At 40.3% G+C, this 22535-nt stretch overlaps 1 protein-coding gene across 2 annotated transcripts in view; it reads left to right on the forward strand.

The window, feature by feature from the left end:
* The window catches only part of SLC6A15 (solute carrier family 6 member 15), a 55247-nt gene extending 33488 nt beyond the window's left edge, over window positions 1-21759 (forward strand). For both annotated transcript variants that reach the window (XM_074941958.1, XM_074941956.1), the window contains 8 exons: window positions 2421-2602; window positions 5317-5427; window positions 8101-8342; window positions 8447-8639; window positions 11336-11528; window positions 14696-14855; window positions 18089-18251; window positions 19358-21759. In XM_074941958.1, the coding sequence (XP_074798059.1) occupies window positions 2421-2602; window positions 5317-5427; window positions 8101-8342; window positions 8447-8639; window positions 11336-11528; window positions 14696-14855; window positions 18089-18251; window positions 19358-19729 (1616 nt within the window). In that variant the 3' untranslated portion in view covers window positions 19730-21759. The remainder of the gene's footprint in view (window positions 1-2420; window positions 2603-5316; window positions 5428-8100; window positions 8343-8446; window positions 8640-11335; window positions 11529-14695; window positions 14856-18088; window positions 18252-19357) is intronic.
* Window positions 21760-22535: the final 776 nt, after the last annotated feature.

Below are 22535 nucleotides of genomic sequence, written 5' to 3' on the forward strand. Positions count from 1 at the left end.
AAACTATAAATATACTTTTCTAATTTTAATCATGAGTTGTATATTTACTTTGACTTGGCCACAAATGGAAGATGTAATCACAGAGGAAACTTTTCTATATTTAATACTGTATGTCAAAGCTCCCTGTGGCTACATTAAGATGTTTTCTTTGAGGACATAGTTGTACGCTGATAACATCTGGATTATATTTTCCCTTAGTGATTTCAGTGGCATGTTTGTTCAGTGTCCTAATGAAAACACGTTAGACAACAGAAAGCCCAAAAGAATCAGTGAAATACCTGTGAATTAAATACCTGTCTGACTCATAAATAAGTAGGAATTGGAGAATTAGCGATTGGTTTATAGTCATAATGCGATAATCCTATCCTGGCACATCATGAAGCACAACTAAGTGCTTCTTATACCTAGGATTTGATTACCTCATGATGACTGACCATACACCTAGAAGTAGGAAACATTTCTTTTGATTTTTTTATTTTTATCTTAAATATTCAGTGTGTGCTGTTTGTTTGTTTTCTGCATGAAGAAGACGACCAATTTGAAATGTTGCAAATAATTTCTTTATGAAGTCTTTTCCCAGTTTTGATTGCTTTTTCAATACCCGGAGGCAGATTTCCAGCTCATAGAAGTTGTCATAGCTTCATAATTGCCAGGAAAATGCGTACTAGCCATAATGGAGCTAGGACAATTTATAACAGCTGAAGATCTGCCCTTTGTATTAATTAGACTTTAAAATAAACCTCTTTCCTCCATAAGCTATTTTGATTCAAGAGCTAGATTAGAAATGCTATTATTTAAAAATGTAAGTGAATTTTATGTGTCTTTTTAAAAAAAAATCCTTTAAAATACATTTTAAAATACATTAACTGTTTGATAAGTATAAGATTATTGGAAAACTCATGGTAGCATTACAGTACTATAAAATATCACTACTGTAATACACATAACCACTTTCAGTTCAACATAACAATATAAGGACCCTGTTTTCAAGTGCTTTAACACTTTGGTATCATTAAATCATTATTTTGACTTGTAAAATAGTCATTTATGTGCCTACCTGCCAGACTGAGTGTGTGTATGGAGGATCTGGATAGTCTTTTGAGGCACCCTGTAAAAGGGCACTCACCTCTTGAGCACCTCCTAGTGGCTGAACCCCTGCATGCTGGTGGCCAACTTTGCTGTGTCTTCAGTAGCTTGGCCATGTGGCCAAGTCAAAAAGTCCAAAAGAATTCCTTCCAGGTATTAAAGAGTCCAATAACTAAACAGTCTATTTCACCTCAGTAGGGTCTTCAGCCCTGGCTCTTGGCCCTTTAAATATGGTGCATTGTTTGGGCTCCCAGATAAGGCCTCTCCTCTTCCTGGCATTTATGCCATTTTACAAATGGCCCATAAGGGAACCTGGGCCCATCCCCTCCTCTGGGGGCCCACCTAAGGACTCTATACACAGCAGCCACATACTGCTTACTCCAATCCTCTGTTGCTGTTTCCCTGGGCCTCTTCCTTCCAGGCCCTTTTATTTCCAGCTCTATCTCAGGGCCAATATCTGCAGTCTCAGAGTAAGTGCAGCTAGTCTTAAACTCTAGCTACTTGTCAGGCTCCTTTGGCCAGAGAGGCACCCCCTCCCTCACTCCTCTGGTCCCAGCCAGCAATTGATCTGCTAAGGCCCTGCAGCTCCTTTTATCTAAGCCTGCTGGGCTCTGATTGGCTGTTGCTTGTCCTTCTAGCCATTGGAGGACAAGTCTCTCTAGCTTCCAAGATGGCTTCTACAGTGAGGCCTCTTTAGGTAGGCCTGGAGGACTCACTTTTTCTACCTTTTCCTCCCACCGTGCTGCTTCCTGGGATAGGGTGTGGCAGAGCAGTGGGGCCTCCAGAGGCGGGCCATGAAGGCCTAGTACATCCCATCACACACACTTGTTTGAAAATGGCTTCACCGTATTTATTCCAAAATTAATATCATCCACATGTCCGAATAACTTTACAGTACATTATTTTCCCTAATGATAATGGAAAACCTGGAATTCAGCTTTGTGCAGAAAACTATGTACAAGACGTGCACGACTCAAAGCTCTATTTTGAGGGCTTACATGGGATTTAGGTGATTCATAGGCTTTGGGTTGGTGTTCTGTGCACGAATGGATTTCATTTCCAGGACGTAGAGTTGGGTATTTTTTCAAGGGCTGTATACAAAACTTTCCATTCAGTGGCCTCAAATTCCATCTTTGAACTGTGATATTTTCATATTAATAGACTTTAATCATTTTGTGTGTGTGGATTTACTTTTTCAGTAAAATGATGCCACCATGGTAATAAAATATATCAGAACTAATTCCAGGTTGCTGTGATGATTTGCTGGAAGACTGTGAAGGTACTTTCTACCCAATGTCCAAAGATCAATAATGATTTATTAACTTTTTTGCCAGTTGTGGAGCCTGAGTGTGAAAAAAGCTCTGCTACCACCTATTACTGGTACAGAGAAGCACTGAACATTTCCAACTCTCTCTCAGAGAGTGGGGGTCTGAACTGGAAAATGACTCTGTGCTTGCTGGCTGCCTGGGTTCTGGTTTGCCTGGCAATGATCAAAGGCATTCAGTCTTCAGGCAAAGTGAGTATATTCTTTATCTTAATTACAGTGTTTTACTTCTCTGTACATTCTTACTTGCCACTTCCTTTGCCTGCCCTCTCATAAAATCTGCACGGTCAGACTAAAGGTTGTGACTCATCTAGCATTTCTATAATCTCAAGTAGAGAACTGTTGGTACCTATGCATTAAAACTGTAGACATAACGTTTGGTTATAAAGAAAGAGGGAGGGCTGAAGTCTGAGAACCCTTTTTGTTTTCATTCAACATAAATAATGCAGGTAATTTCACCTCTGTTTTATTGCATCACTGATACATGTGCATATGTTTCTATGTATCAGATAAAGAGGTGAGGTGCTCTTACCACATCCATGTCTATTTACAGCAAGGTAGATTGGGTCCTTATGATTCATTATCATTTTGATCCCCTGTCTCACAGGCGTCCATGCTGCTGTAACATCCTTTATCATGAGGGCTGGATACAGCTCCCTTTGGAAGCCGGGATTGTTCCTTTTTTATCAGCCATCCCCTTTTGCTGCTGACGAAGAGGAGGACAGCAATAGATGCTACAGAGTAATTCTCATGCTTGTACTCTCTCATGCACTCTGTGTGTGTCAAAGAGTCATTTGGGCCAGCAAGAGAGTAAAAGAGAGCACAAACATGAAAATGACTCCATAGTCCAGTGGTTAGAGCACTGAGGACCCAGCCCTCCTGTGCCAATGACTAATTATCCAGAGTGTGCAGCTTCAGCAGGAGAGAACTCCCACAACAGAATATGCCATAGCCCAGTGGCAGATCCCTGCTCAAATCCCTTCACCTCCTCAGGTCTTGAACTGTGAGTCTCCCATGTTCCAGGAGAATACCCTAACCACTGGGCTAAATGTTATGAGGGAAGTTGTCCTCTTCCTCCTTCTCCTGTCTGTTTTGTGTAAACTCGCCTGAGGGGCCCAATCCATTAGCTGTGTTTGGAGGCTGTCCACAATCTGGCCCCACACATGACTGAGGTGACAAAAAGTCTTCCCCGGATCTGTGAATTGCTCTGGGGATTAGGCAGGAGATAGGCGTGCAGGCGCCTAGAGTGAGGCAGCAGTGTACATTCTCAGAGGCAGAATCATAGGTCCCTAGGGAAATTTTAAAGGAAAATCTTAGGTGCCAAGTGAGTTTAGGCACCTACAGGGTTCAGTGGAAATTTTATGCATCACAGTAAAGCCTAAAACTGGGACAGTCAATAAAGTTACATGTGCGTGTAAATATTTACAGGGTTGGGTCGTAAGTAGGGCTGGCTCAACTAGCATTTAGAAAGGAGACACCTGAGGTATGCTGCAGGAAGGTCTGAAGTTGTGGAGGGGCATTTTGGGATGGACCTAGAAGGTGGCAATGGCAATAATCCTCTCCCCAGGTTCATCCTCCAGTTATTCCTGATCCTAAGTGAGTCTGCAAAATTTGTATTTAACATGACTGCAAGTACTCACCTAGAACTTCCACCCATAATCTCCTGCCCTGGAGGCAAGAGGACTGAGTCATGCCAGGCTGTATTATAAAATACTAGCCAAATTTAAGGGAATTCATCTTTCCTCCACATACAGCCCCAGATAAGAAAAAAAAAGTTGCCCTTAAGACTGGCTGGTTCTGATGCCTCATGGTTGACAGCATCATCTGCCCCGTTCTTTGCAATCAGAAAATCTTGTGATAGGATGTTACATCAGATCATTGGGAATTATCACATGCCTCTTTAGCATATTCCAGTAACAGAAATGATTTAAGTGTGGCCTGTTTTGACACATTACAAAACGACTGAGCTTTTCAAGCACCAAATTAATTTACTGGCCTTTTCAAGAACAGTTAAGGAATGACAGATAGCATTTCACTTACTGGATACTGTTTTCTTTCCGCTATGAGATCAGATAAGTTAACAGTAAAGCAAAAAGATATTTATCACCAGGGGTGGCAAGTATCTCAGAAAATTAAGCTTTATGCGTTTAAAACCAAATGAAGTCAGGCCTCAAGTGTAAGGTAAAAACCTGGTCCTTAGCTGCATGGGTGCTGTAGCATCTATGAGTAGGGTTCTCCTGGCTCAGAAGGTTGACCAGGATTGTATTCTAGGGCTCTAAAGTGTACTAACTTCTGTGCCTACTAGCCCAGTGAAATGTTATCTTCAGGTGAGGGGGAATGGTCCAATCCCTATGGAACATGGCTCAAACCCCATGGATCTTGGGGCATTTGCACACTGTTTTGGACTCCCCTTCCTTCTTGGCAGTACAAATTATTTGGTGGGGTGTACCCACTGGGCTACCTGTTATCCCCCTCCCAAAGAGTGTACAAGTTGCAGATTATAACAATACTGCAAGAAGCAGACACATTCTTCATCATGATTTCTGCCTGAAACAGAGTAAATTTAGAAGCGGAAGCAAAGTGCTTAAGAATGGCTGCTCCCCCAAGAATGGCTGCTCATCAGGACTGACATACCCATTGGATTTCCATGGAACCCCAATTCTGTGTTGTTCAACCAACCAGACCAGATATTGTACTATAACTGTTTCTGCAATTTGGGGAATGATTTGAGTAACATTATCTTGCTTTTGCTCCTTTCTGCACCATAGAGAGGAACAGAGAGTCTGTCCTGCAATTTAATCTTGGTCATGCAATTGTACCATGAAAAGGCACTGACTATAGAAAATGAAACTCTGAGAAAATAAAGGCCATAAATGTCTTTTAAATGATCTTTTAATGTTTTTCAGATCATGTATTTTAGTTCCCTTTTCCCTTATGTGGTACTTATATGCTTTCTAGTCAGAGGACTGCTCTTAAATGGTTCCATGGATGGAATTCGTCACATGTTTACACCTAAGGTATGTGCTTAGTTTCCATTGAATGTACACTTACGGCTTCAATGGCAAATTGTTCATTTATGAATTCTTTGAATAATAAAACACTGGACTCAGCAGCCTTCTTTCAGTGCCTGCTCCTGCTCCCATTGTAATTAATGGGAATTTTTCCATTGACTTCAGTGGCACAGGATCAAGCCCTTAGAGCCTACCTGCTCAGAAATACATACGGGATCTGTTCCTGTTTCTGTATAAGTCAGTTCTACAGCTGAGTTCAGTGGAAGCAGGACTGGCCTTCACAGATAAATGTTAAATAATATATGATAAAACTGAAGGGGCCATAGTGGCCAGAGAAAAATAACAAGAATGTTACCCCTTGTTTGAATGTAAGGAGCACCATTGATAGGTTAAAATGACCTGCGTTAGCAATCATATTATTTTTTACTTTCATGATAGTAATGCTTAGAGTCCCTAACTGAGATCCAGGCCCATTGAGTTAGGCCCTGTACAAACACATAGTAAGAGACAGTCCATGCCCTAAATTAGCTTACCATCTAAATAGGCAAGACAGTTGCCAGGTGGTTGTGAGGAAGTCTTATTCCAATTTCTACAGATGGAAAACCAAGGCACAGAGATATTAGGTGACTTGCCCACGGTCATACAGGAAACCTGTAGCAGAGGCAGGAATTGAACTGAGAGCTCCTGAGTTGTAGTTCAGTGCTTCACCTGAGAGCTTCTGATTTACATTTCAGTGCTTCAAACACAAGACTATCTTTCTTTTAATCATAAAAACACTCTGGGGCCAGATCCTGAAGGACGCTAAGCTCCACAACTCCCACTGAGTAAAAGGGACTCAGCATCTCTCAGGATTTGGCCCATCATGATTTAAATATAGTCGTGAGTACATTACAAATAATGTTTTATTTAAAATACTGATAATTTTTTAATTAAAAGAGTTTAGTAATAAAATTGTTCAAATAAATAATGTTTAAAGAAAAATTGTATTCTTAATATTTTCTATTGGTCTCGAGAAGTGTGTCTCAAAACCTGATTTTCTTTACTATCAAGTGATGGTGTAAATACAGGAGGGGATCATGTTGTTTGCAGTGTATATAACCAGAAGATTGTCAATTGAACATTGGCTTGATGTAGATAGAGTAGCAAACGAAATACATGTGGGCCTGATTCAAAACCTATTAAAGTCAGTTACTAGGGCAGAAATATCACAGTATGTGGAGAAATGTTTCCTTTTACTGCACAAAAACTGAAATGAAAATGCTTTATATTAACAGAGTGAATAAAAATGTGAAAAAAATGTTCTGACATGCTGGTAGGAATTAAGAGTGTATGTTTAGCTCCATCTAGTGAGCAAGCACTAGAAATGATTGTGTGATAGATACACACAACATTTGAAGTATCAGTAGAGTATATCTGTTTGTATCATTTGTAATTACAGTACTGTGCATCTTTACAGAAAAATATATATTTCCACCTTCACACTAAAGATCTGTTTGTCAGGACTTCCAGGACCAGAATTAGCTTTATGAAAATAGCTCCTTTACTGTTTACATGCGATATATATAATCTTTCAGCTTTTCCAGGAAGTTGGAAACTTTTCTAAAATTGTATTAAAGTAACTTGAGGCATATTTTGCTTAAAGTAAGGAAAAACAATTCATATTTTGATGCTTTTATTTTCTTATAAAACTAATGACATTTAAATACAAAGTATGTCATCAAAATTAAGGTCTTTTAATGTTATATATAATTTCATAACATATTTATGAAGGTATGATTCAGTTTGATCTCAGTAGACAAATCTAATATGACCACCTTAACCATCAACTTCTGATCTTCTTTGAGATCTATGGAAGAAAAACAACATATAAGAACTAGACAGTGTTGTTATTCTGTTGTGATCTACTAATTGGGTAGATACAAGATAAACAGGGGATGGAGTATAAATTATCTAGTTTCACCAAAGGCATTCATTGAAATTGGATTGGCTGAAGAAGCAATGCAAATGGAATTTACAATCAATTTTCAGTGCAGGGCCAAAATTTTCACTTGGATATGTGATCTATTTAAGTCAGCAAGAGGTTTATGTGTATATCTGAAGACAGAAATTGACCCACAAATATCAGCACAGGTTATAGTGGCCAGAGTTTACTCTGCTCAGTGAATCTTTCTGCACAGACTAGAACGTAAGTGCATTCACAGAACTCTCTCTTTTTTATACAACAAAATTCCACATGATGCTTCATGTAATTCATTTTTGCTATTCAAACAATCTTCAACATACTTTATTTTAATTTTATAAAGGAAATGTACCCCAAAATATCTTAACAATTGCAGCTCAAATCAATTAATCCACAGTTAAACTGGAAACGTACTACAATGTGGCCTCCAATACCGGGGTACAACTAGCTACCATTTTAATAATGATCTTAACTGGCCAATGGTGCCTCATTGTGTTCCTCTTGCACCATGTGTAAAGCCAGTAGAAATCTTGGCCCATACTTTCCTCCAATGGTATAATTAATATTCGGCTTTGTTCTAATACTGTATAAATAATTTTACATTTGTGCTTTAGCATTTTAGTTGGTGTGGGTTATTTTACAGGATTATATGTTGTCTATCCATACAAAAGAAGTACTGTATTTTGTAGCTGACGTATATTGTGTCTAATTTCAAACAGCTTGAAATAATGCTGGAGCCCAAGGTCTGGAGAGAAGCTGCTACTCAGGTGTTCTTTGCCTTAGGGCTTGGATTTGGTGGAGTCATTGCCTTTTCAAGCTACAACAAGAGAGACAACAACTGCCATTTCGATGCTGTTCTGGTGTCCTTCATCAATTTTTTCACTTCTGTGCTGGCAACTTTGGTGGTGTTTGCTGTTCTGGGCTTCAAAGCAAATATCATAAATGAGATATGCATTACCCAGTATGAATATTCATTTCTTTTCTTCATTTTTATGTTATATTTCACTTAGGAATTCACACAAGAAATCCTCTGATTTATTATCACTATTTCATTATGTTTTACAGAAATTCAGAAAAGATTTTAAAACTTTTGAAAATAGGCAATCTGAGCCAGGATATGATCCCCCATCATATCAATTTCTCTAGCATTACAGCAGATGATTACAATTTAGTTTATGACATCATTCAGAAAGTTAAAGAAGAAGAATTTCCTGCTCTTGACCTGAAATCCTGTCTGATTGAAGATGAACTTAATAAGGTTAGAATGATGTTTGTGTCTTCAATGCAAAGATTTTGAATGATTGGGTATTTTATTAGCCATCTGTTATTGTGAAATATAAAGAATGCAATATTTTATACTAGGGATTGGCAACCTTTGGCATGCAGCCTGTCAGGGAAATCTTCTGGCGGGCCGGGACGGTTTGTTTACCTGCAGCATCCGCAGGTTTGGCCGATCGCAGCTCCCACTGGCCGCGGTTCACCATTCCATGCCAACTGGGGCTGTGGGAAGTGGCGGCCAGCACATCCTGCGGCCTGCTCCACTTCCCGCAGCCCTCATTGGCCTGGAACAGCCACGGCCAGTTGGAGCTGTGATTGGCCTAACCTGCGGACGCTGCAGGGAAACAAACCGTCCTGGCACACCAACGAATTTCCCCTATGGGCTGCATGCCAAAGGTTACCGATCCCTGTTGTATACCTAAAAGTTGCTTTATTTTCTGAACAGCCTCATCTGTAAACAGATGGGCCTGATCTAAAGTCCCAATCAGATTTTTTGGATCAGGCCCCTAATCAATGTCTCTGCACTGAGTGACTGTATGCTATGGTCATAGAATCATAGAATATCAGGGTTGGAAGGGACCTCAGGAGGTCATCTAGTCCAACCCCCTGCTCAAAGCAGGACCAATCCCCAATTAAATCATCCCAGCCAGGGCTTTGTCAAGCCTGACCTTAAAAACTTCTAAGGAAGGAGATTCTACCACCTCCCTAGGTAACGCATTCCAGTGTTTCACCACCCTCCTAGTGAAAAAGTTTTTCCTAATATCCAACCTAAACCTCCCCCACTGCAACTTGAGACCATTACTCCTTGTCCTGTCCTCTTCTACCACTGAGAATAGTCTAGAACCATCCTCTTTGGAACCACCTCTCAGGTAGTTGAAAGCAGCTATCAAATCCCCCCTCATTCTTCTCTTCTGCAGACTAAACAATCCCAGTTCCCTCAGCCTCTCCTCATAAGTCATGTGTTCCAGATCCCTAATAATTTTTGTTGCCCTTCTCTGGACTATCTCCAATTTATCCACATCCTTCTTGTAGTGCGGGGCCCAAAACTGGACACAGTACTCCAGATGAGGCCTCACCAATGTCGAATAGAGGGGAACGATCACGTCCCTCGATCTGCTGGCTGTGCCCCTACTTATACATCCCAAAATGCCATTGGCCTTCTTGGCAACAAGGGCACACTGTTGACTCATATCCAGCTTCTTGTCCACTGTCACCCCTAGGTCCTTTTCCGCAGAACTGCTGCCTAGCCATTCGGTCCCTAGTCTGTAGCGGTGCATTGGGTTCTTCCGTCCTAAGTGCAGGACACTGCACTTATCCTTGTTGAACCTCATCAGATTTCTTTTGGCCCAATCCTCCAATTTGTCTAGGTCCTTCTGTATCCTATCCCTGCCCTCCAGCGTATCTACCACTCCTCCTAGTTTAGTATCATCTGCAAATTTGCTGAGAGTGCAATCCACACCATCCTCCAGATCATTTATGAAGATATTGAACAAAACCGGCCCCAGGACCGACCCTTGGAGCACTCCACTTGATACTGGCTGCCAACTAGACATGGAGCCATTGATCACTACCTGTTGAGCCCGACAATCTAGCCAACTTTCTACCCACCTTATAGTGCATTCATCCAGCCCATACTTCTTTAACTTGCAGGCAAGAATACTGTGGGAGACCGTGTCAAAAGCTTTGCTAAAGTCAAGAAACAATACATCCACTGCTTTCCCTTCATCCACAGAACCAGTAATCTCATCATAGAAGGCGATTAGATTAGTCAGGCATGACCTAGCCTTGGTGAATCCATGCTGACTGTTCCTGATCACTTTCCTCTTGTGTAAGTGCTTCAGGATTGATTCCTTGAGGACCTGCTCCATGATTTTTCCTGGGACTGAGGTGAGGCTGACTGGCCTGTAGTTCCCAGGATCCTCCTTCTTCCCTTTTTTAAAGATTGGCACTACATTAGCCTTTTTTCCAGTCATCCGGGACGTCCCCCGTTCGCCACGAGTTTTCAAAGATAATGGCCAATGGCTCTGCAATCACAGCCGCCAATTCCTTTAGCACACTCGGATGCAACGCGTCCGGCCCCATGGACTTGTGCACGTCCAGCTTTTCTAAATAGTCCCTAACCACCTCTTTCTCCACAGAGGGCTGGCCACCTACTCCCCATGCAGTGATGCCCAGCGCAGCAGTCTGGGAGCTGACCTTGTTCATGAAGACAGAGGCAAAAAAAGCATTGAGTACATTAGCTTTTTCCACATCCTCTGTCACTAGGTTGCCTCCCTCATTCAGTAAGGGGCCCACACTTTCCTTGGCTTTCTTCTTGTTGCCAACATACCTGAAGAAACCCTTCTTGTTACTCTTAACATCTCTTGCTAGCTGCAGCTCCAGGTGTGATTTGGCCCTCCTGATTTCATTCCTACATGCCCGAGCAATATTTTTATACTCTTCCCTGGTCATTTGTCCAATCTTCCAATCTGGTCAAGATATACTGATCCTGAAATCATAAAATATAATGAGCCTGATTTTCAGAATTTCTGAGCATGCAATATTATGAGTGGGAGGCAGAATTTGTGAACGCAAGCTTACAAAAATATGTAAATAAATACTGACCTACTATTATTTCGACTCACAGTTTGCGCTGTTGTTTCCATTAATCATCTTATGTGGATTTCTTATTGACAGGCTGTTCAAGGCACCGGTTTAGCTTTTATTGCCTTTACAGAAGCAATGACCCACTTCCCTGCTTCTCCTTTCTGGTCAGTGATGTTCTTCCTCATGCTGGTAAATTTGGGACTTGGCAGTATGTTTGGAACCATTGAAGGAATCATCACACCTATTGTTGATACTTTCAAAGTGAGGAAAGAAATTCTTACTGGTGAGTTTTACAAGTTTTCATCTCTCGTTAGCCCCGTAAAATAGGTCTCCTCCTTACAGATGGAAAAGTCTTTGGAGAAGAATAAGAGGTATTTTATGTTTTTGTTGGCATGAGGAGGTGCACCATGGAATATAGCATAGTGTTATTTAACTGCAGTCCAGTCTGTACTCTCTATCTCCCCCGACATACATAGCTCCATAAAGAATTTTTCTTGTTTGCAATTCAAGTTGTATAATAGTTTCCACTGTGAGCTCCTTTATAGTCAGTCATTCTTAAGTCTCCCAAAATGTTGGCCATTCAAGCATGGACAAGTATGACAATGTAAACAAAAAAGAATGAAAAAAATAAATATAAGATGCTAAAAGTTATGCACAAAGAGGAATGGAAGTTTCACATGCAGCCTTAATAGTGAGTGGCTTGTCCTGATTTATGAGTGATTAATGGGGCATCCTTAACCATCTTTTACTAATCTTTTCTTTGGATAGAGAAAAAAATGAGGTAAAGAAATAAACAGTGAGATGAAATTTGCAGTTCAAAAAGTCTATAGAACTACCACAGTGGACCAAGGAAATTGCCCATTCACTCTGATAGCCTACCGCCAAAAATGGCCTATGTCAGACATTTATGAAGAAGATAGCATCCCTGCACCCACCATTCATAAAAAATACATTTTTACTGAGAGTCAGGCCGAGCCAGCAATGCACTAGGCTCCTATGGGTTCCTATGCAATTTTGAAAATCCCACTAGGCGCCTGTCTAAATCTTAGGTGCCTGAATATCTTTAAAAATCTGGCCTTGGAGAACTTAGTTAACAAAAAGAACAGGAGTACTTGTGACATCTTAGAGACTAACAAATTTATTAGAGCATAACATTTTGGGGGCTACAGCCCACTTCATCGGATGCATAGAATGGAACATATAGTAAGCAGATATATATATATACATACAGAGAAGGTGGAAGTTGCCATACAAACTGTAAGAGGCTAATTAATTTAATTTAATTTAATGAGCCTCTTACAGTTTGTCTGGCAACTTCCACCTTCTCTGTATGTGTATATGTATCGTCTTACTATATGTTCCATTCTATGCATCCGATGAAGTGGGCTGTCGCCCACAAAATGTTATGCTCTAATAAATTTGTTAGTCTCTAAGGTGCCACAAGTACTCCTGTTCTTTTTGCGAATACTGACTGACATGGTTGCTGCTCTGAAACCTGTCAGTATGTAAGCCACTTAGTTAACAAGTGGTGTTTAAAAGGAAACATGTGCTTCAGTTGTTTGCTGGATCAGGGCCTGACCATTTGCACAAAGGCTAATCAGCAGGTATTCATGAGTGCTGAGCCATTGAGTAGAAATGCTCACCACTTCTGAAAAACAGCCCTTACGTTCTTTTGCTTCTTTAAAACCCTATCAAATAACTCATGTAACATTAACATAGTTTGAAAATTAGCTACTTGTTCTGAATGTGTATATGAATGCCCTGTTGCCACGGAATACAATTTCAACACTTCACAATAAACCTTTGTTATGATTTAGGAATTTAAATTATAAAAAACAAAATAAAGTTCCATGACACTACTTTAATCTAACACTTTTTCTGAGTGCTGTGCATTGGTTTTACCTCCATGATTCCATTTATGTCAGTTGGACTCAAGGGATTACAATTTAGTGTAATGTTTTCAGAATTGATCTCCAATCTCCAAATTCTTCCCTGGATTATGGCAATGCAATGCCAGTTGAATTGCACAGCATAAAAACCAACAGGAGCATTTAGCGTGAAGAGTCATAGATACCCACAAATCTGCAATTTTGATTAAAGTGTTCCTGCATTAGTAACTTGCAGAATTATGGGCCTGATTCAGCAAAGCACTCAGGTATCTTCGAATCTCCATTGCCTTCATTGAGACTTATCACATGCTTAAATGCTTTGGGGTGTATGTGTTCAGTTACATTAGTGCTCTTATCAGAGTCTCCATATACAGATTGTTGCATACTCTGGCTATATACAACATGAAGGCACAGAGGGGAGAGTTAACAATTCAGGGCTAATCTAAAGTCTGAGGGTGGGATTTTCAAAAGTACACAGTATGGGTCTAAATCTGTTTCCCTGAAGTCTCTAGGATCACTCCTATTGACTTCAGGGGGAGCAATTAGGCCAGTGCTGAGCACTTTTGAAGATTCCACACTAACTTTCCCTGCTTTTGTCAATTTGTGTTGGGCCCTGAATGCTATGGTTAACATCCATTTTTTAGTTTAATAGATGTTTCTTCTGCAATGCTTTAATTCAAAACTTTTTCTCCAAAAGACATTAATAAAGTAAACAACAGCAGCTACATGATAAAAAAAGAGAAGTTTATTTTTATATGACCATATTTACAAGATTATTGTTCTCTTCCCTTACAGTACTTAAGTCAATACATATATTGGCTGGAGTATAACCAGTGGCCATTATGGAGTACTGTTACACTTTGGGGCCAATCCTAATTTTTTCCAGAATTTGTCTCACTGTATTACTGTTGTAGGGCCCAGTCCTGCTCCCACTGAAGCCAATGGCAGAAATCCCATTGACTTTCATCATTGAATTTCATTGACTTTGGGACGGAGATTTCCAGCTGGACTTTAGAAGAAGAAAAGGTTGTGATGCTCTTGCTTTGAAAGCAAGTAAATGCAGATAGTTCTCATGGCAAGTGAATGCAATCTGAATTGAAGTGGCAGTGAATGATTCTACCTAGTAAACCTATATAGCTGTTTGGTTTTGAAAAGTCTGGTCTAAAACTTTGACCCACTTAACTTTCTTTGATGGAAAGAGAGAACTAAGCATGCACTGCATTAAATGTTCTGTTTTCCTGGATTCTACCCTTACATTCACTTTAAATGTCTAATGATAAATAGTCCTTGGTTCAGCAAAGAATTTACTTTGCTGAGTAAGGGCTGCCTTTCATTGTAGTAATTCAAATTGTGACTGTTTGCTGCGTAGGGAACGGCTAAGATTCCTTTTATGGCTTTACTGTGCCAGTGCAAAGGTGGAAAGGAAAGAAGGGAAAACTAGTGTCAACCTAGAGTAAAGCAAAACAATAATTATTTTGATGTTTGGTAACTCTTTCTTTCTTCCTTTCTTTCTCTGATGCATGATTATGGTTACAATTCTCATTTCTGTCCTTTGTTCCAGTCATTTGCTGTCTGGTAGCATTTTCAATTGGCCTGATCTTTGTGCAGCGCTCTGGAAATTATTTTGTCACAATGTTTGATGATTACTCTGCTACTCTGCCTCTACTTATCGTGGTCATTTTGGAGAATATTGCCATTTCTCAAGTTTATGGGATAGACAAGTAAGTTCAGGAAATAGAGTTGTTCCTTTCTGTGATGGTTAATATGTTGACACTATTCATCGTTATCCTTGTTATTGTTTTAGTTGTATAGGATCAACAGCCCTCTGGATGTGGTAAAGACAGATCCCTGCCCCAAAGAGCTTTCAGATTATCTAGGCAGAATACAAAAGCAGAGAAGGGAAGGGGAATGATGAACTCAAGGGTGAAATCATGCCTTCATCTTGGGGTTGTTTTTTTCTTGTGTGCGTAGGTACATTATTTTTGGTAGGTTATGGGTATCAGGGTGGGTGAGCCTGTGCTTGTAGGACTCCTGAGTGAAGTGCATTTTTAAGGATGGATTTGGAGAATATATTGGACCAGGGTAGGAGGAGGGTTCTAAATCTATGGGGGCAGCATGGAAGAAGGCCTGCAAGCATGAGTAGTAGGGGGACACAGAGTGTTGATTAGACCAGTGCAATAGAGGAGAGGAAGTCAGTGGAAAGAGACAAGGTCAGAGAGATGGTCAGGATGAGAAAGGCCTTGAAGTCAAGGAAGAGGAGTATAAATTTGATCTAGACAGAAAGGGGAAGCCAATGGAAGGATTTCAAGAAGAGATAAACATACAGTAGTGGGTGAGGAACAATATATGATTTTTGACAGATTGAATTATTTTACATAGACTAGAGGGGGTATGAGCAGGTGTCAGGGAGGTCAACAATGAAGAAATTCCAGTAGCTGAGGTGAGAAATAATCAGGCCCTGGACAGTTTTATCAGTAACCTGGGAGAAAACATAAAGTCATCACTGATAAAGTTTGCAGATGACACAAAAATTGGGGGTGTGTAAGTAATGAAGAGGTCACTGGTACAGAGTGATCTGGATTATTTGGTAAACTGGTCTCGAGCAAACTGTATGTGTTTCAATACAGTTAAATGTAAAGGTATAAGGAACAAAGAATGTAGGCCATACTTATAGGATAGGGCTCTTTATCCTGGGAGGCGGGAAAAAGTTTTGGGGTTTGTAGTAGATAATCAGCTGAACATAAGCTCCCAATGCAATGTTGTGGCCAAAAGGGTTAATGCAGTCCTTGAATGCATAAACAAGAAAATATCAAGTAGAAGTGGAGAGGTTACTTTACCTCTGTATCTAGCACTGGTGCAACTGCTGCTGGAATGCTGTGTCCAGTTCTGGTGTACACAGTGCAAGAAGTAGGTTGATAAATTGGAGAAGATTCAGAGAAGAGCTGCAAGAATGATGAAAGTGGAAAATATTATAGTGCCTTATACTGATAGACTCAAGGAGTTCAATCTATTTAGCTCAGCAAAAAGAAGGTGAAGGAGTTACTTGACTACAGGCTGTAGGTGCCTACATGGGGAACAAATATTTGATAATGGGCTCTTCAGTCTAGCAGAGAAAGGTATAACATGATCCAATGGCTAGAAGTTGAAACTAGACAAATTCAGACTGGAAATGAGATGTAAATTTTTAACAGTGAGAGTAATTAACCACTGGAACAATTTACCAAGGGTCATGGTAGATTCTCCATCACTGGCAATTTTTAAATCAAGATTGGATGTTTCTCTAAAAGTTGTTCTCTCAGTCAAAGGTCAGGACCATACTGTAGTAGATGCTGGACAAACACAGTACAAAAAGGCAGTGCCTGCCCCATGGAGCTAATAATCTAAGTGTAAGAAAAGAGACAACAGTTGGGTACATATCAACGGGGGAATGCAAGGAAACATGAGACAATATTGATCAGCCTGGTAGACAGCGGTCTCAGCACAGCACCTAACCCTCAAGTTTTCTGTAGGCATCACAGCAAGGGAAAGTTTGAGGGAGGTGACCTTGTGGATGTTTATGTGGAGCTCCTCCCAAGCGTGAGGAGCAGCATAGGAGAACGTAAGAAAGTGTGATGGAGAAACTAAGAAAGTGGGTGATGAAGGCTGTCACCATTGGCAGGTCAGAGGCAGGAGATGGCATCTTGATAGTATATGAGAGACGATAGGTAGTATGGCGATAGGACATGAAAAATCTTAAAAGTGAAGACAAGTAGCTTACGTTTGCTGTGGTGGAGAAAGGGAGCTATATACCAAGGGTTAAAGCCATTTGTGAAATCAGTTATTTTCACTGGTTTTAACTACGTGTCTATCTCTGTCCTTTGCTCACAATGAAGTATGTTCTCAGTGGTATGTTTCCAGGAATTAGATGAGATTTTATGTCATAGTAACCTTGCATGGGACATTTCTTTCACAATGTTAATTACGGTAGAAACATTTTGTTACAGTAACATTCAAATAGGGAAATGAAACAGCAAAGGAGTTAAGATGTCATCAGAGTTTGCTGACAAAACCCAAAAGGAACCAGTTCTAAGTTAACACTCTCATTTTCTGCTGGCATTGGAGTATGTGTACTTTTTCATCAGAAAGTCCTAAAACTGTAGGCTTGGTTCAAAACATATGTTGCACTACTAAGGCACAGTGGCAGAATCAAGACCTCACACAGTCAGTCAACAACTGATAAGGTGCAAAACGGTAGCTTGTTGATAATGTAATTTATTATAATATATAGCACACTTAAATTCAAATTAATTTTGTGACACCTATTTTGTCCTTTCTGGTGCCCTACTTGTATGTGAATTCAAAAGCAATGGCACATTCCTAAATAGATATCCCAGCACAAATATAAACACTTCAGTAGGTTTTGAGTTGGTTCAGGGTAATATTTCTTTTTACACTTATACTGGTTTGGGGTAGCATATTTGAATTAGCACACAGCTGCAAGAATGGGTTGGAAAAGCTCATAACAGTGTGTGTGTGTGTGGGGGGGGGTTCTAATGTATCACACCTACACAACAGTGTTAAATCTTTCTGAGCTGAACACTGTGGTCTTTCACAATGATTCATCAACATTCAGAATATGTTTCTTACTTATTTTAAGGTAATCTAATCTATATTTGTGACACATCAGGGACTAACCATTGGTCTAACATTGTTTAGGGATCACACTCATTTCTGCTTGTGACTTAATCAGGATTCGAATCTAAGTTTTCTAGCACTCTGAGTGAACTTGATCTGAGCTGATTCAACCCATTATTAATATGGGTACTATTTGTAAACCCATACAATTGATCTAAGTTCAGATATTTCTATGTGTACACTTTATTGGTGTGCCGATTGTTGCAAATTAGCTGATATGTCTGAACTACAGACACTCAAAACCTCAGTTTCTGAACTAATAATGTGCATTTCCCCCCAGATTTATGGAGGACCTAAAGGATATGCTTGGTTTTTCTCCAAACCAATATTATTACTACATGTGGAAGTACATTTCTCCTGTAGCATTGTTATTTTTGCTGGTAGGTAGTATTGTCCAAATGGGATTAAGTCCTCCTGGTTACAATGCATGGATTGAAGAAAAGGTAAGTAATAACGTATACCATTGCCGGAATAATGTAACTTGTATTTAAAGTGCTTTTGCTAGCCTGGGAAAAGATACTTTGTAATTCATATAGTTCATTACAAATGTAAACATGGCCACTTTTGTTTCTAGTTATACTAATACAAAAACATCATTACCTTTAATATAGCATTAGTTCTTTCATTTCCAAAAAAGGTAGTCACTGGCTGACAATGGCATTTGTTTGTTTGAATTAAAGCAGAATACATGGTGGTGGCACTGAGCTAGCATCACTTGTTTCACCACTTTGTTGTCATCAGCTATCATAGAACTCAATATTCAGATTAGGCATTTCATGGCCACTCCCCTTGGAAGCTGGTACAGCATATCAGTGAACAGCTACTTTATAGAACAATCTGTGATTGTCCAGTATAGTGGGATAAGGACATTCAGTTTTTGGGAAATCTAGCTATATTGTTTTTCAGTGAAAAATTGGTAATGTTCTGTTTTCTAGGTTTTTTGCAACATTAGCACTACTCTTAGTGCTTATTTCATCTCATTTAGCAACACCAAATCTGGGGTTGACTGCTAATCAAAATTTGGGGGAAGTTAATGTGTGATATCAATAGGAGTTTCGCCTGGGTTAGGATTGCAAGCATAGGCGCTGACTCCGTCGGTGCTCTAGGGCTGGAGCACCCACTGTGAAAAATTAGTGGGTACTCTGCACCCACCAGCAGCCAAGCTCCCCTCACCTCTCATCCCCCCTGAGCACGCTGCATCCCCGCTCCTCCGCCTACTTCCCAGCGTTTCCTTTCCAGCTGCCGCCAAAGGGCTATTTGGCAGCGTTAGCACACTCCGGAAGGGAGGGGGAGGAGTGGGAATGTGGCGCTCTCAGGGGAGGAGGCGGGACAGAGGCAGTGCCGAGGAGGTGATTTGGGTAAGGAGTTGAAATATTGGCAGGGAGGGGGCGGAGTTGGGATGGGAACTTTGGGGAAGGGGTTGGAATGGGAGCGGGGCAGGAGGGGGTCGAGCACCCAAGGGAAAGAGAGGAAGTCGGCACCTATGATTGCAAGCTGTGTCTCTTATTAAGTAACAATGTATTAATTGTGTTTCTCTTGGCCCGCATAGGCTACTGAGGAGTTCCTGAGCTATCCACCATGGGGAATGATTATCTGTATATCTCTGATGATATTGGCCATACTTCCTGTCCCTATAGTCTTCATAGTCCGCCGCTGCAACCTGATTGATGATAGCTCTGGTAGTTTGGCTTCTGTATCCTACAAAAGAGGACGGATAATAAAGGAGCCTGTTAATCTAGAGGGAGATGATGCAAGTCTGATTCATGGGAAGATTCCAAGTGAGCTGCCATCTCCAAATTTTGGTAAAAACATATACCGGAAACAGACTGGATCCCCAACTCTGGATACTGCTCCCAATGGACGCTATGGTATTGGCTATCTAATGGCAGATATGCCAGATATGCCCGAGTCTGACTTGTAGCTAGAGAACAAAATTACTTTTTTTGTTGTTTATAGTGTATCACTGAACATTGGCTCTCTAAGAGAAGTTGTCCGCTTCACTTACTAGAATGTGATCTCAGGTGCCCCCTAGCTACAGTCTTTAAAATATCATGACGGTACATATAGTGTAAAAATTCCCTTTGGATTGATCTTCTGGTTTTATATTGCATTAGAACATAAGAACAGTCATATTGGGTCAGACCAAAAACCCATCCAGCCCACTATCATGTCCTCTGACAGTGACCATTTCCAGGTGCTTCAGAGGGAATGAACAGAACAGGCAATCATCAAGCGATCCATCCCCAGTTACCCAACCCCAGCCTCCGGCAAACAGCTGCCAGGGACACCACCTCTGCCTATCCTGGCTAATAGCCATTGATGGACCTATCCTCCATGAAGTTATCTAGTTCTTTTTTGAACCCTGTTATGGTCTTGGCCTTCACAACATCCTCTGGCAAAGAGTTCCACAGATTGACAGTGCGTTGTGTGAAGACATACTTCCTTTTGTTTCTTTTAAACATGCTGCCTATTAATTTCATTTGATGACCCCTAGTTCTTGTGTTATGGGAAGGAGTAAATAACACCTCTGTATTTACTTTCTCCACACCAGTCATGACTTTATAGACATCTATCATATCCCCCCTTAGTCATCTCTTTTCCAAGATGAAAAGTCCCAGTCTTATTAATCTCACCTCATATGGAAGCTGTTCCATGCCCGTAATCATTTTTGTTGCCCTTCTGTGAACCTTTTCCAAATCCAATATATTGTGTTTTTAGATGGGGTGACCACATCTGCATGCAGTATTCAAGATGTGGGCATACCATGGATTTATATAGAGTCAATATGATATTTTCTGTCTTATTATCTATCCCTTTCTTAATGATTCCCAATATTCTGTTCACTTTTTTGACTGCTGCTGCACATTGGGTGGATGTTTTCAGAGAACTATCCACAGTGACTCCAAGATCTCTTTCTTGAGTGATGACAGCTAATTTAGACCCTATCATGTTGTATGTACAGCTGGGATTATGTTTTCCAATGTGCATTGCTTTGCATTTATCCTCATAGAATTTCATCTGCCATTTTGTTGCCCCGTCACCCAGGTTTGTGAGATCCCTTTTGTAACTCTTTGCAGTCTGCTTTGGACTTGACTAGCTTGAGTGTTGAAGGGAATACACACCACACAAAAAAATCAGTGATGGCTTAGGTCTGTCAAGATAGCCAAGATTTTTTTTTTAATTTAATTTGAAAGCTTTCTGTCTATAAAGTACAGGCGTTACCTCAGTTTGCAGCAATTTCTCAAATGATGTAATATTTCTGATTTGATTTAACTGAAAATCCCTTTTTTGATGTCAGGGTAACTCCCCAGTATTAGAAGTGAGCTCCAAAGTAGTTCACCAAATCCATATTTCTGCACACATTTGTATATACATTATGTAGATACGCTGTACTTATTTTGTTAGCACTGATAATTACTTAGGCTATTAGCTGAGTACAAAATCTTGCAAACTATTTTCTTATGTAACAGCTGTATAGAAAAATAGTATTAGTAAACCAAGGAGGAGGCTTCTAATGGGAATACGAGTCCCCAGTTCACTGAGGACTGCTTAAGCTGTGGCTGTATATTTTATGTAAAATATTTTCTTTTTCAGTGTGAAAATGATGTAAGAGTGAGTCACTCCAAGACTCTTAATGATTGTGCAGATTCTGCATTTTTTCTATGCTGTGTGCCTAAAAAACCTTCTTGATATTTATTGTGGTTACAAGATTACATATATATTATATTTATATAATATACTTGTAATGTAAATATGTATATTAATACTGTATGTAATGGTTTCAAAACTTGAAGCAAGATGGCTTTTTTAATTAGTCTCTTTCTGTTTTGCTTCTGGTTTATGCAAAAATAAATCCTTGGTTTTCTTAGCGAATAATTGTTAAGAACTGTATTGCATTACATTTTAACCTATGAATAAAGAGAGTGAAAAAAGACGTTTATTTGTTATTTCCTGATATGTTTTTATAGTGTAACCCTCCTGCTTATCAGCTGGGCTAGCTGAAAGAACAATGTTCACAAACTGGAGAGAGGTGCTCAAAGCCTGTAAAAGCAAAAATATATTTAACTTGGAGGTCGTGTTTTCATTAAATTACTGCATCAGGAATAAGGATTTTTTGTTATTACTACAATAATTTATGTAGCTCTGTAAATTTACATAGCATTTTACAAATCCAGACATATTATATGCCCTGAGGAGCTTATAAACTATAGACTCAATTCTGCTTTTGCCACAAGTCCTGAGCAAAGAGTAAAGAATGGCTATGTTGCCCCAGGGGCAGAACAAGGAACCAGATTGTGTCTCTGGGAGGGGAATGCAAGGAAGTTAGAGCCACTCTCTGGTACCTTGTTCTCCTTCCACTCCCCTTCCTCTGGGATTGACTTGCACCTATCCTCATCCTATCCCTGATTGTCCCTCTTCATGTCTACATCGATAGGAGAGAAAGTTGTGAAAGCTGCTTTGTTTCTCTGTGGCTACCTGTGCTTCTGGTAGCCTACATAGGTAAGCCCTGTGTTTGCTTATGTCTTTGCACAGGTGCATAAAGTGGCTCAAAATTGAGCCTTAAGCTATACTACAACAGTGTGTGATTCAGAATAAAATACTTGCATTGAAAATAAAGGTCCAGGGCAGGGATCAGCAACCTTTGGCCCACGGCCCGCCAGGGTAAGCCCTCTGGTGGGCAGGGCCGGTTTGTTTACCTGCCGCATCTGCAGGTTCGGCCGATCGCA

Source organism: Natator depressus, chromosome 1 (assembly GCF_965152275.1).
Source record: "Natator depressus isolate rNatDep1 chromosome 1, rNatDep2.hap1, whole genome shotgun sequence".
NCBI lineage: Eukaryota > Metazoa > Chordata > Testudines > Cheloniidae > Natator > Natator depressus.